Here is a 14,550-nt window from a genome sequence, read left to right on the forward strand (position 1 = left end):
GCTGCATGTTTACTTGCTTTGTCAGCGCTCCCCGCAGCAGATATCTCATGAACCTCATCTGCTGCTGATCAAAACCTTGGACTTTTATCCCTCAGAGTGATTTATCACACCGTCAGGCCTCCTTATCAGCAGTTTCCTCTCTCGCAACATTTTGTGACTAGCCACTTGCGGACCTTGAACCGGGGCTCACCGGGTTCACAGCTTTTTTTCTAGCTAACGGAAAGATGACGTTAAAATCCAATAAAAACGAACCCGCAGTCAAACTGGAGTCGGTGAACAGCGTCCGGACAGCCCTCTCCGACCTCTACCTGGAGCATCTCCTTCAAAACAAACCAAAGACAGACAAGGTAAGGTGTCGTTTTAACCGTCTTTTTTATTTTATTTTTTATTTTTGCCCCCCACATCTTGGTGTTTGCTTCCCGGAAGCAGAGGTGGGACACATGACCGTTGTTTGTCCCTCGACAAGATCTTTAAAAATAGACCCAGTTGTGATCTGACGACACAACTTACAGCAACTAAATGTGTCGATCTCTTAACAAAGAATTATACGTATAGATGTTGCTTCACAGATCAGCAGGTCTGTGTCAGTAACCACTGCATTGCTCACTACTGCTCAGTCAGCCTTAGTTAAGTCCCAGTTGACATTACATTGGCAATTTCACTTCTCCATTCCTCCCAAAAAAACTTGTAGGAATCATCTGACAAATTCTTCATCACGTGTCAGGCTGTTTAAATGTCTTGCTGTGATTACAGGACAATGAGCCTGTAAGACAGTGGCACACACTCCATTATAAAGTCATGTTTAACTGTGACAGTAAAGTCATCTTAGAGAAACATCTGTAGTTTCTGGGTTAATGTCATGCAATATAAAAGAAGATAAACAGATGGGAAATTTAGTTTTTAACTATGCTGTATAACTTAGCCTGCAGCTATGAGTGCTGCTGATGAATCAGTGTCAACAGTCAGCTGAGGCCAGCCAGGTTGTTTACTCCATCACAATGTACCAGGTTATTTTAGGTATAAACTTGTTTTCAAGTGAAGGCCGGATTATGTTGCGAAACCATTGACTTAAAGCCGGACAACACTTGATATGTATGACCACCAAGTACTTAAAACGGCTGCAACTTTTCAGTGATTGGGAAACTTAAGCACTTGACAAGCCCCAGACCTCGACTCTGGCAGCCAGTAACACCGAGGGAACTCTTTGTCCTAAAGTACTTCTCTGAAATTGAAAAGTCAGCACTGAGCTGCTGAAGAAAACAGCCAAAGGAGGAAACTCCTTTCCTGACATCAGCAGTTTGCAGCTCAATAGCCTTGAGTTACAGTCTTCTGCTCGGTGCCATTTGTGAAATCAGTGTCTTGAAGTGGGGTCACACGGTTCATTATCTCACAATGCAGGCTGCAGTGTGTAATGCAGCTCCTATTGTGATACATGAGTGTATATTTTACCACACCTAGCTTATGTACTGTATGTTCTGGGTTCTTGAGATTGATTATGTAAAGTGAGTTCTGCTGTTCCAGCTCAGTGGTGTTGTCTACTCCACATACCTACTGTGCCCTGCCTCTACATAGAAAGTCTCTCATGCATTTCAACTCTAGAACAACCCCTTGTCACTCTCTGTCATGCTGAGACCCATACAAGTATATGCAAGTCTGGCTTAAAGCAGCTAAAATCTATCATGAGATGGACGACTGGAGGTATTACTTCTTCAGCAGCCCTTCCAGCTATTTCTGTATACTCTATCCAAATTCTTCCAGTCCCATATAGGTCAAATATTGATCTCCTACTGTGTTCTTTCAAGAGATCGATGCCTCTTAGCCTTTTGGCAGGAGACCCACCCTAAATCCAACTGGGGGAAAGGATGAATTATTAATATTTCTGGGCAAAATCATCTCAGGAGAAGGAACAGATGAGGAAAGAGACAGATTGTATTATAATGTAATCAGCCTTATTAGATCATGGTGCTGTGTGGCAAGCAGAACAATAGGACAATCACAGTGCATTATCTTATCGGAGATTGGCTCACTGAAATGCACTCACTGTTTGATCTTCTTCAAATAAACCTAATCCACCTTTAGATGAAACGACAATGGCTTTCTCTTGGGTGTTTGTCACAATGGCTGCCACAGGAGAGATGTTAGAGGGTCATGTAGCCTCTCACTCCCTCCCAACCTACTAAAGACTAATCCAAACATCCTCATCCTGGACTCATACACCTTTTGTCCTCTTTTAAACCATCTGATCAATAATCATACTGTAATCTTACAGTAAAGGTCGTAAAATTTTCACTACTTGCACTACGTCCATGGCACACATGTACAGTTTACAGTTTAGCATTATATAAGCTACATTGATAAGTGTGGTATTGTTGTTGTTTTTTTACACATGATCTTTCTTGCTAAACTGCCGTAACGGTACAGATGTCCTCTGAGATTAATTAACAACATTATCTCTATTTCTCCTGCTTATCCTGTTTATCCTGTTGTTTGTCCACACCCAAGACTGGCATTCACATGTCTGAAAGGGCTTCCTGACCTTGGTTATAATAACATGTGTTGACTGTTACCAGTGATTGGAACCTGTTGTGATAATCCAGATGAATGCCTTTAATCATTCATGTCGTTACACTCTGATAGTGTGAGTGATACAGCTCATTGTCAAGATCCTGATGAGACGTATTTAATTAAAAAAGGCTCTCAGTGCCAATCCAAATCTAATCACGTGACTGTTTCAGCATTCAGTGGACAGACATATCACCTCTATGGCCTGCTGTGTGTGAGAAATCTGTTATATTCTTCACATAGCTGCAGGTTTTGTGCTGGAGCCTATACATTTAACTTATGTCAGTTTCCTTCCTGCTCAGTCTGAGGGTCAGCACTTTGTTGAGAGGGAATAAAGTCAGCTCCGTGCCTTGAGGAGAATGACCCTATGTTTGTTAAGATAGATTTCACAGTTAGTCCTGCCTCTATGGGACCCTTAAAGAAGTTTCTCTAAACTGGGAAAAACAGTAAGCGTCATTATAAGATGGCCCAGGTGGTGCAGTCTCTGGTCAATTTACAGTAGTCATACAAGCACAAATAAATGGATTCATAAAGTTTCTTTCACATTGTCTTTGGAGCCAATCTGATCACCAGAAAATGTTTGCATCGTACGTTTCTGCAAGCCATGGATACATTACATTTGTATATTATTATGTTAAAAAAAACACTTGGTTATGGTTTGGAATAGATTATGTTTTGGCTTAAAGTACTTGGCTTTGGGGGCACAATTCAGGCTAGAAAAGCAGCAATGTCTCTGTAAAAAAACAAAAAAAACAACTGCTTTTCATGCCCCAGTGGAAAACCAGCAGAGAGGTTGCTTAAAAAAAACACACAGGCTAAAAAGCTGCCAGAAAAAACAGCAATAACTCACTAAAACACAATCAGTTTTGCTGTTTGTTGGTCCTGAACAGTGGTCTGCAACTTTGCAGGCGTCTCACCAAGGTGACACACCATCCACCATCCCCTCCACCCAATGACAAAATCAGCTCATAAACTATGTCACTTTAGAAATGTTTTTATGACATTGCAGAAATATACAACTTTTTTTTCTGGCGACTGGGCTGTTGGACCAGCTCTAACTGAAAATAAAGTTTATGCCATCAGGCGTAACAAGTAAAAACACCTGTCGGAGCTCAGAGATCAAAATCAGTGTGTGGTGTGTTTAAGAACAAATTTGCATGTGGTGATTTTATCTGGAGCAACATTGCTGCACAGATTCCTTTCTCAGAGGATGTATAATTTCATCTGTTCACCATGGGATCCCATCCACTCCCCCCTGGCTCTGTACAGTCCTGACACATAACAGCCCAAAGCTGGTAAATAACTATCATGTTGCACAGAAAAGTGACTGCTTGGCTTTCACTGCTGCTGCAGCTGAGCACTGTTTACTCAATGATTATTAAGTTTTCCAAAGGAGCCAAAATAATGTGAACACTGACACACAAGCTACATATTGAAGATAATGTTACCAAGAATACATATTTTTAATTAAAAGAGGCTTGAAAGGAATTCATAAGAGAAATAAAGGGAGTATAAACTCCTGCCTGTGTGACACACCAAACTGCTGTGACAGTACGTACAGTATTTTAGGGCCGAGGTGATAGGCAAGAGGGTGATAATGACATTTATGGGTTTATTGTAGTGCTGATGCAGGAAGATAGATAATATAGTTTTTTGCTGAAGCAGTGCTGAAAATTTGTGCTGATGCAAGTAATTGTGTCTCTGATGTCACTTTGGTGACTAATTTATGGACCTTTTGATATTGTGCAGTACTTGTTCTATATTACACATGGGTACTAGCCACATAATGCCAGTTTACTCCTAAGGAATCCTTATAGGGTGTGTTATATATTTAATGTGATTTCTCAATGATAGAAGAGGAGCTTTTCCTCACACATATATTTCCTCTTCGACAGTGATCTGCAGCAGAGACCATCTTTGTTGACACTATGGAAGTGGCCAGGAAATTTTCCAGGGATATGCATTTTCTGTCTTTGGGTTAAGTGTAAAAGTAGAGTGTGACTCCACAGAGTCAGCCTCTGGTTGCGTCTTTGATGTCTATGTAACATTTGAAAATCCATTCACACTCCATACTGTGAAGAACTGGTTTCCTTACATTAACGCCTGTCTTTGATGTGATCACCTGATGAGACTGCTGGTATCCATGACCACATGAACCAGGTGGACCAGATCACTGGACGTGACTAATGAGGTGTTATAACACCGGGTTAATTTTCAACCTTGAACATATGTTGAAACTGCAAATGAAACATAGCTGTTGGCACACGTTAGCAGAGAGTTTCCACTGCAGTGATTGGAAATACCAGTGTGATAATGACCCGACGTGTCCAGGTGCACTGACTGTAAATCTGGGGTTAAATGATTTGCATAAAGGGATGTTTTCAGAGTTGATTTCATTTCGTGTTTTTTTTTTTTTTTTTTGACAGGCTGCTATGCAAACCTACGAGAATAAGGGGGCTGAGGTTTACAGCAATGGCAGTGCTGGACACATGAACGGCACAGAGCTGACCAGGATGAAGGAAGTCGAATTTGAAAAGAATTCTTCAGAACCACTGGTACGAGTATCTGCCTCCACACACACTATGTTGATGAAATGTGTGTATTTGTGTTGCTGACTGTGGTCTCTGTCTGCAGGGGGTCACTCTGAAGCTTAATGACAAACAAAGGTGCACTGTAGCCAGGATACTGCACGGGGGCATGATCCACAGACAAGGTCAGTAATCACATATTGATCTGATTTGAGTGTTATGGTGAGTGTGCTGACCTGGTGTGTGTTGGAAAAAAAGCTCTCTGCCCAAAAGGTCAACGGTTTATCCAGTGCAGTCACAGCAAATCAAGCTTAGCATTAGCATCTGTGTATACAGGAGGAGGTCAACACGTAATTGTCTCAGGCCATACATAAGATAAGCTGTAAAATGATGAACTATTACAAGGATATGATAAGTATATTGTTCACATGACTCTGTTATGATTTGAGATTGCCACTTGATATTATACATTTTAAGACACTGATTCAGTATCCTACCTGTATCCGGATAGGCTCTGTAAGCTCTATACGATGTTATAGAAATGTCACTAAACAACAATGTGTCGTTCTTTGAGGAGCTGCATTCATGTGGTGTTGGAATAATCTTAAAAATGACTTTCTAATCACTTGTTCCTTTGCTCTTCATCATTTACATGTTGTTTAAACACTCTGAGCAATAGAATACAACACATCTTCTCTGTAGCATGTTGTTTCCACATTACAGCTGAAAGCTCATGAACACAACAAAGTCAGAAAAACAACCAACCAAGAAGTAACAAAAATGCACCACTGGCCTTGACTGGTAGAGGGCTCCACTTGAGTCTGCTTCAGTCACTTTTTGTTCACTCATCATAGCAGGCAGCGTGAGCAGTTCTCCATTATAATAGTGAGTGGGCGAGCACATGGACATTTGACAAGCTGACCTGGTACATACTGGACACTAAAAAGACCTGTTCAAAAGATTCATTTTCACCAGTTGCTATTTTCTTGTCTTTAGATTCTCTCTTAGGAGAATAAAAGTTACTTCAGTAGCTGCAAGAACATTTTAGCACCACAATAACTGCAAAATAGAAACTGAGCTGGAACACAGAGGAGCATTTGTGAAATAACTCCACTTATCCTGGTTTTCTTCCTCTTTCCAGGATCCTTACATGAAGGGGACGAAATAGCAGAAATCAATGGGAAAAGTGTGCTAAACCAAACTGTAGATCAGCTACAAAAGATCCTGGTAAGTTCACACCTAATCACTTAGAATTTGATTTTGACACTAAGGTCAAAGCAAATCTTTCTGTAAATATCACACCTGTGCAACTAGATATGAGTAAAGCTGTGTCATCTCTCCATGCAGAAAGAAACAAACGGAGTCGTCACAATGAAGATTATTCCCAACACGCAGAGTCGATCCCGCGTCTGTGAGGTAATAACATGACCTGCGCAATGTGCACTCAGCTGTGGTATTGGGGTGAATTTTGTTTTGTGTACCACACGCATGAGTGCATGAGTAAACCAAATAAGCTTTACGTTCGAATCCAGTGGTACCCTGTAGAGGTGTAATCTACAAAGATGGGTTTGCATTGCATTTCTTTCAGTTTTTCCTCCACAATTTACTCTTTAAAAGCATTTTGTTCTTTATTAGGTGAATCTTCTGTTAGGCAATGAACAACTCAGGTGACTATCAAGTAAATTTAAATCCACATTAGTTTTGCTAGTTTGACTTGAACCACTTTGGTAGTGTGTTTCATTCTGCCATCTACTGGCCACAACTCATCACATTCTCTCCGGCAGTATTTTCATGTGCTTGCTATAGATGAAAAATGGCTGCTGCCTTCATTTTACAACATAAAACAATAGTCTGCGGCACAGTCTATGAATAGAAAATAGCTTTTATTTTTTGACCACAAAGAAAAAGTACATTACATTCAGTGATGTGACTCCTGTCTCAATACAGTCTATCACTGCATTAAGTTCCGACTTTGCTGTGGTCAGTGATGGCAGTCTACTGAAAAGCTTATAGTCCATTAATATGTAGGCGTAGTTAATATGCTCTTCATTGTTTAATGCTCACAGAGCATCATTTTTGGTGACCCAGAGTACTCCAGTATACCCTTACTACACAATGGGTATATTAAATTGTCTTTGTACAACAACCACTGGAGTATCTGGGGGAAACCACTAATGTTCATGACCTCTACTAACAATAGTAACATTTTACCCTGAGGAGAATTTACATGTGTTCCTGCTGTGATCTTTGACAGTTCAGGCAAAAAACCCCAATGTGAGCAGCTTCTCAACTGGATGTTAATTGGTTACCAAATTAGTGATCTGTGGGGATTTTCTAGAGATCTGTTCTATAAGAAGTTCTGAAGATATGATGTGTTTTCTGCAGGTCAGCTGCAGGACGACAATTGATCATTTGATAAATTAGACTTAAGGCCTGGACCTGGGAGAAAATAATTCATTTTCACAACATGAATTGAGCTGTCTAAGATCATATCATGAACATGTAAATTCTATTAAAGGGTGAATTTCCCATTTAACTTTGTGTTAGACATTCTCAATGTGAGTATTTATTCTTTAGAATTTGGATGTATGGACAAGAACTGTAGATCCCTGAAATCCGGCAGTTGCCGGTTTATACATGTTCGTAATGATCGTCTCTCATTACAGCAACATGAGTATGTTTTGTTCACTGCAGTTGTCAGCTAGCTGTTGACAGCTTATGATGTACTGCTACTTATGGCAATGCACTTAAGAGCAATCATGGTAGAGCTGAGGTTAAGATTTTGAACATATACTTGAGATGTACCACTTCTTTATGGCCTAAATATTGAAGAAGAGCAAAATGTTGAATATTTAATTTCAAGCTTTGCATGAGCTTACTTAAAGGGACAGTTCACCCCAAATCAAAAATACATGTTTTTCCTTTTGCGTGTAAAGTGTAATTTGTCTGTCTAGAATTTTTTGGTTTGACTGAAGAGTGTTGGAGATATCTGCTGTAGAGATGTCTGCCTTCTCCCCAGTATAATGGAACTAGATGGCACTTGGCTTGTGGTGCTCCAAGAGCCAAAAAAGTAGCCTACATTTTAAAAAAAAAACTCAACAGCAATGTCTCTTTCAAGAAATCATGACCCAGTTACTCAAGGTAATCCACTTGCCTTGTTGTTAGCAGTGTCATTTAGGAACTACTTTCTTTCTACCGAGCTACACCTGCTTAATGCATTACCATGCTGAAGGAAGCGAGCATCTACTACTAGCTCACCACCAGAACACCACTGACCTAGCTAACGCTACAGCTTAGCTGAGGAGGACACCATTAATGTTACATCTCACTCTGTCATGAGCACGAGCCTCTTGGCCATGAGTAGATACACACTTCCTTCTGTTGGGTGATACAGTTGGCAGATGTAGCTCAGTAAAAAGAAAATAGTTCCTACATAGAACTGCTGAGAACAAGGTCTTTTGATTATGGGTCATTATACCTGGGTCATAATTTCTGGAAAGAGGCATTGCTGTTGAGTTTTTCAAATGTACTTCTTTGGCACTTTGAGCACCACAAGCCAAGTGCCATCTAGTTCCATTACATTGGAGAGAAGACAGACACCTCTAAGGCCGATATATCCAACACTCGACAAGTCGCACCAAAGCAATCTCGACTTATAAATAACACTACAGGTAAGAGGAAGATATGTATTTTTGATTTAGGGGTGAATTGTTCCTTTAAACCCCACAGGGTAAACAATGACTGTCCAACTGATTAGACTGATTAAAGTGTTTTTTCAGTATATTACTGAACTGCAAAATATCTGTTTCTTTTATAACAACTATTCATGTATTCATACTCTTAAAAACAATGGCAGTCATGCTCAGCAAGCATCAGGTGCAGCAGTATGTCATTTGTGACAAATATCTCAGAACGGATTAATTGAAAACTGAAGAAATGTCCTCATAGAGCTCAGAGAATGTGTAGAAGGTTTTCTGTCCAAGAGTAGCTGAAAGATACTTTTAAAAAGTTTGTCCTCAGCAGCAATAAATAAACGCACATCAGAGACTGTTACAATGGGAGATTGAACACGCTGGTAAAGTCTTCAGATTGTAATTAACGTTCAGTACCACCAAATACATACCGTAGTGTTTATGAGCTCCTTCTGTTCCCAAAAAGTGAATACAGCATATTTACTGTTAATCCACAGATGTACATGAGGGCCCAGTTTGACTATGACCCCATCAAGGATGACCTCATCCCATGCAAAGAGGCAGGTCTGAAGTTTCAAACTAATGACATCATTCAGATCATCAACAAGCAGGATCCCAACTGGTGGCAGGGCAGAGTGGAGAGCAGCGCTTCTGACTTTGCTGGTCTGATTCCTTCCCCAGAGCTCCAAGAATGGTAAACAGCTCTGTCATACTATCTGACAAAGAATCCTGCAGTATGAGGTCACATGTACCATGACTTGCCAAATATTGACACAAAATTATCTGCATCATTATCAGTATGGACAAAGTCTTAACCTTAATCTCTTTGTCAGGAGGGTGGCAAGTAAAAGCAAGGCCAGAGAGGGCAGTCAGTCCTGCAGCCCATTTGGAAAGAAAAAGAAGTGCAAAGACAAGTACCTGGCTAAACACAGCTCGAGTGAGTGCCACTGGAATCATGTTTCCTGGATGTTTTTATTCTCAGTTGCACTGTTATACAGGTTTGTCCAAAACAAAATCCCTTCTGTTGCAGTTTTTGACCAGCTGGATGTGATTTCTTATGAAGAGGTTGTCCGGCTGCCTGCTTTCACAAGGAAAACACTGGTGCTTATTGGTAAGCTCAGTTACATTATTTATAGTGGTATCAGCTAAAGGTATAATAAGGCATTTCTGATCATCCATACTGATGCACGTTCTCACAAACATGCAACAAATCTTGTAAATTTAAAGGTAGTTTAATTCTGGGCGTTTTCCTACAACCAGATATTCAGACATAAAGGTTAATGCCTGATTAAAAAGTCCTCAGAAAATTTTGCTGTGTTTAGGTGCACCTGGCGTAGGAAGGAGCCATATTAAAAGTGCACTACTGACCAGATACTCTGAGAAGTTCTCCTATCCTGCACCACGTGAGTAGATGCAGACACTTATTCCATTTATACACCGACCACGTTTTCTGGATTGTCCCTTTGCTAAGTCTTTAACACTCTACACAGACACCACCAGACCCCAGCGTAAGGAGGAGGAGAATGGACAGGAATATTTCTTTGTCTCCAATGAGGCCATGACCAAGTTCATCTCTGGGAATGAGCTGTTGGAGTACGGCAGCTTCCAGGGGTATATGTTCGGTACCAAAATTGAGACCATCCAGAAGATCCACGACCAGGGCAAAATCGCTCTGCTGGATGTAGAACCACAGGTTAGCATTCACAGGTTGTTCTGGAGGACCAGTCGTGATTGATGGAAATTGTGTGATTATTTTAGGGTGGCTTTTTATGACTCTATGAGTTGTTTGAAAATATTTTAAATGTTAAGATTAACCTACATAAACCTGAGCAGCAGCTCTTTTTTGCTGCTGTGGCTGTTAACAGCAAGGGGAATGATGGATGTGTTTAATCTTACTTCTTTCATTGAAAATTAATGCATAAATAAGCAATGTGAATTCATAAATCAAAATCAGACCCACACTCTTAGAAATAAGGGTTTCAAAAGCTTTTTTCATAAAGGGCTGAGGTTCTAAAGAACCCTGTTTTTAAAGGGTTATTCAAAAGTTCATTGTAAGACTAAATTTTCCATTAAGGACCCTTTTCATCTGAAGAACCCTCTTTTGAAGGAAGAGTTGTTCATGGATTGTTGAAAGGATCCTAGCCTTCAAATATTCAAATTGTTTCAAATGGTATTTTTAAATGTAGAGGTTTAGTTTAGTTTATTTGTTTATTTGAAAAGGGACAATGTACATTAATCAACATTTTAAAAAAAAAAATGTAAAATGCACCCAAAATAGCCGAGAAGCTAATTTTCATTGGGCATCTGGAATCCTATCAATCAATTCTTTTTTTTCTTGTGTTTTGTCGTAGTCGATATCTTAACCATCATTTCATGCCATACAATAATAGTTAACTGCGTACCTGCATTGAAAAGACACTATATTAATTGGTTAATAGGTGGAGATAGTGTCCTCTCTGCCACTGAGCATCTTGGTAGAGTTGAGATCCATTGCACCATTGAAACAGTAAAGACTGTAGTGACAGTGATTGCACCATACTTTCGCCTCCTAAAAATGTGATCATGAACCGTGTTTGGTTCGGGTTGCGCTGAGGCACATCAGCCCTGGCCCTTTGAGAGCCTCATTAAACCCAAGGCTGCTGGATACGGTTCCCCTGACCCAAGCTTAACTTGTTAAATGAAAAACATAATAAGTGGAATGTTAAAGGGTTCTTGGAAACCTCCTGGATGGGTTGTAGATGAAACCCTTGGAATATAACAGGGTTTGCACCCTTAAAAGGTGGATTTGTTTTGGATAGAACCCCCAGAGAGTTATAGGTGGAACCATTAGACCATATAAGGGTTCCTGGTTAAACCTTTCTCTTGCCTCTTCTCCACCAAATTAGCTCTGGTTCTTGAACTTTTTCGTCGAAATCTGAATGGTTCAAAATCAGGTGCAGAAACGGGAACGGAACCATTTCCATGTTGGTGGAAATGGGCAACAGATGGTTCTAGGTAGAATCCTTTATGTTGGTGTCTAGGTAGAGCTCTCTGAAAAGGTTCCAGATAAACCTTATATAAAGGGTTCTACCATAAACCAAAAAGGGTTCATATGGTGCCAAGCCAAAGAACACTGTATGGTTGTAGTTAGCACGTCTTGTTCTAAGACTGTATTCTCTGTCTTTGGTGAAGTAAAAGGTTTATTCGCCTACATTGAGCTGCTACCACTTGTTCACTAATATACTGTATACTACAGACTGCATACAGGGACATAACAAAAGTGTCTGTCTCACTCTATTTAGAAAAAGAGATAAAGATGCTCTCCCAGGGGAGAAGGTGGTAATTTTATCCTTATACAAACTGTATCTGTCGTTAATCACTCTAATGCAATTCTTCTTTTCTTCTACAATTAATGCAGACCTTGAAACTCCTGCGAACAGCTGACTTTGCACCTCTCGTGGTTTTCATTGCTCCGACCAGCACGGCTCCCCAGGTAGTACATTTTTATTGGAATAAATAAAAAAATCTCCATCAGCCAACACCTACTGACCCTTTGTGTCTTGTCTCTTATAGACGGAAAACCTGCAGATGATCCAGAAAGAGTCGGACGCCATTTTAGCCACATACAGACACTTCTTTGATGTGGTTCTTGTCAACAACGATGTGGATGAAAGTGTGAAAGGTGTGGAGGAGGCCATGGAGCATGCCAGCTCCACCCCACAGTGGGTGCCTGTATCATGGGTGTACTGACAGGCCCCTAGTGTAATACCTTTCTGTTTGTTAAAAAGCAGTGCAATATCACTCCTTACACAAAACAAGTTAGTAATGTCCCAGGTGTGTATGGGTTTACTTTTGGTTCATGTTAATTGTCACTGAGATATTTTGCACATATGCATCCAAAAAATGAGCAATATGTAGAAGAGTTTATTTTAGAGAGTTGAGAACCTCACAGACGGTGTGTTATTTGGTTGTTTCGACATTTATGCTTGAGGCTTTTGAGGGGCTAAGGGATCGTTTTGGTGCCGCACACCTTCTGTGATTGTTGGAATGTGAGCTAATGCAAAATAGGACCACAACTGTGAATGAAATCCTCCCTTTGAAATGACAGGATTTTATCATGTAAAGCATTATCTCGGGATTCATTGTGTGTTTTTCTGTTGTCACTAGATTGTGCCATGAAATTGAGATTCTGAAACTGTTTGTTCTTGCAATATATTTAACTCCATACATCATCCTCTACCCCAAATCTTTCAAGTCAGTCATAGACAACCTCACCTGTGTCATCTCATCAAAATTGTATACCTCATGGGGTACTGTAAAGGCACTTTTAAACAAAAAAATAAAATTCCCAGCTCTGTTGCAACTGCTTCTATGACTGTGTTTTATGTGAAAACCTGTTCTCTAAGGTCCTGAAGGAAAACTGCAGCAGATTTATGTTTTATTGTTCATATCTACCTCACTTTATTCAGAAGAAGTCTAGGCTCAAGGCTTTTATCAATTATAGATCAAGACTTTCTGTATCTGAGCTGTACAATACAAATAATTTACCTGTATCTCCCACACATTACAATTCTTCCCTCATCCACAGTGTGAGAGACATCGTTACAGGTTATACATGACAATGAATTTGCTCACAGGACTGCACAGTGTCCTGGGTGCCTTGATGGAATTATGTGGTTAATGAAATCAAAATATATCATGAGGAATATCGCCTCATTCTGTCAAGTGCACAACCATGTAAATCATTTAACTGTTATACATTCCCTCTCTTTAATATCCATTTTGAATACAATATATCAAAATAAGCACATGAGTTGAATAAGCAAAAAATGCATCAACAGAACAGGCACATTGAGTGGTGGAAGTGAGAACATCATAGAGCAACTAAGAATTTTTGGTGTGGTGTACTGAAACCTTAGATAGGCTGTAAACAAATGGGCAGTGACAAGGCATACAGTCGCACATTGTGATAATTCTTCCCTGATCTACACATTTGATTGTTATCATCAGCTCAGAAAAAGGGATCATGAGGAAAACTGTGTGTCAATAAGACCTATGAATTTAAGTTTTATATATATAAACTTTTTAAAAGTCAATATCAAAATTTTGCAGGATAATTACAAAAAGAATGAGTGAAAGGATGCCAAAAATACAATATAAGAAACTCTTTACTTAGCATGAAATTATAGTTTAAACATAAGTGCAACTATCTGCACTTATTTTTTAGGGATGTTAGCCATAAAACAAAGTTGTCCTATGGCACCACCATGTGGGCTGCACCAAATTAACATCCCCCTATTCAACAGGGGTCTGCATTGTTTCTCAGGCCAAGGACCCCTTAACTGAAAGAGAGACAGGACAGGGACCACCCTACCACACATGTTGTGTAAAACTAATTGAACTTGAGATAATTGTGTGAATATTTTCAGGTCTTCTCTCGTTTGTGCCAGCCTGTAGCTGCTATGTTAGCATCAGTTGTCGCATGGCTAGGTGTGTTAGCCTCACTTTCTGCACTTTAGACGATGGTTTCTGAGGTGGACAATGCGTCAAAGTCTCTTGCTCAAAAAGTTACAAAAGGATCCATTGTGGCTCACAAGAATGTCCATACACTTGGAATTAGAATATACAGCTAATTGGCCAGTATGTTTTAATAGTATATGGAGTTAGCTAACTAGTTCACCTCGCCAGTATGTTGAAGCCCTGCACAGTGATTTAGCATTAGCTAGCTCACATGAATGTAAAAGGATTCATGAGGAACAGTACTGTAAACTAAATGTTTTCTTATGTTT

General features: G+C 39.9%; 1 protein-coding gene across 1 annotated transcript; it reads left to right on the forward strand.

Moving 5' to 3' along the window:
* On the forward strand, positions 1–13,133 carry mpp1 (MAGUK p55 scaffold protein 1). Its single transcript, XM_049592209.1, has 12 exons — positions 1–347; positions 4,989–5,117; positions 5,197–5,275; positions 6,232–6,317; positions 6,438–6,506; positions 9,280–9,476; positions 9,616–9,719; positions 9,813–9,893; positions 10,105–10,185; positions 10,273–10,475; positions 12,180–12,254; positions 12,335–13,133. Exons 1-12 carry the CDS (start codon positions 225–227, stop codon positions 12,509–12,511), a joined length of 1,404 nt encoding a protein of 467 aa, XP_049448166.1. The 5' UTR covers positions 1–224; the 3' UTR covers positions 12,512–13,133.
* Positions 13,134–14,550: the final 1,417 nt, after the last annotated feature.

The sequence above is a fragment of the Epinephelus fuscoguttatus genome, linkage group LG12 (genome assembly GCF_011397635.1).
Source record: "Epinephelus fuscoguttatus linkage group LG12, E.fuscoguttatus.final_Chr_v1".
In the NCBI taxonomy this organism is placed as follows: domain Eukaryota; kingdom Metazoa; phylum Chordata; class Actinopteri; order Perciformes; family Serranidae; genus Epinephelus; species Epinephelus fuscoguttatus.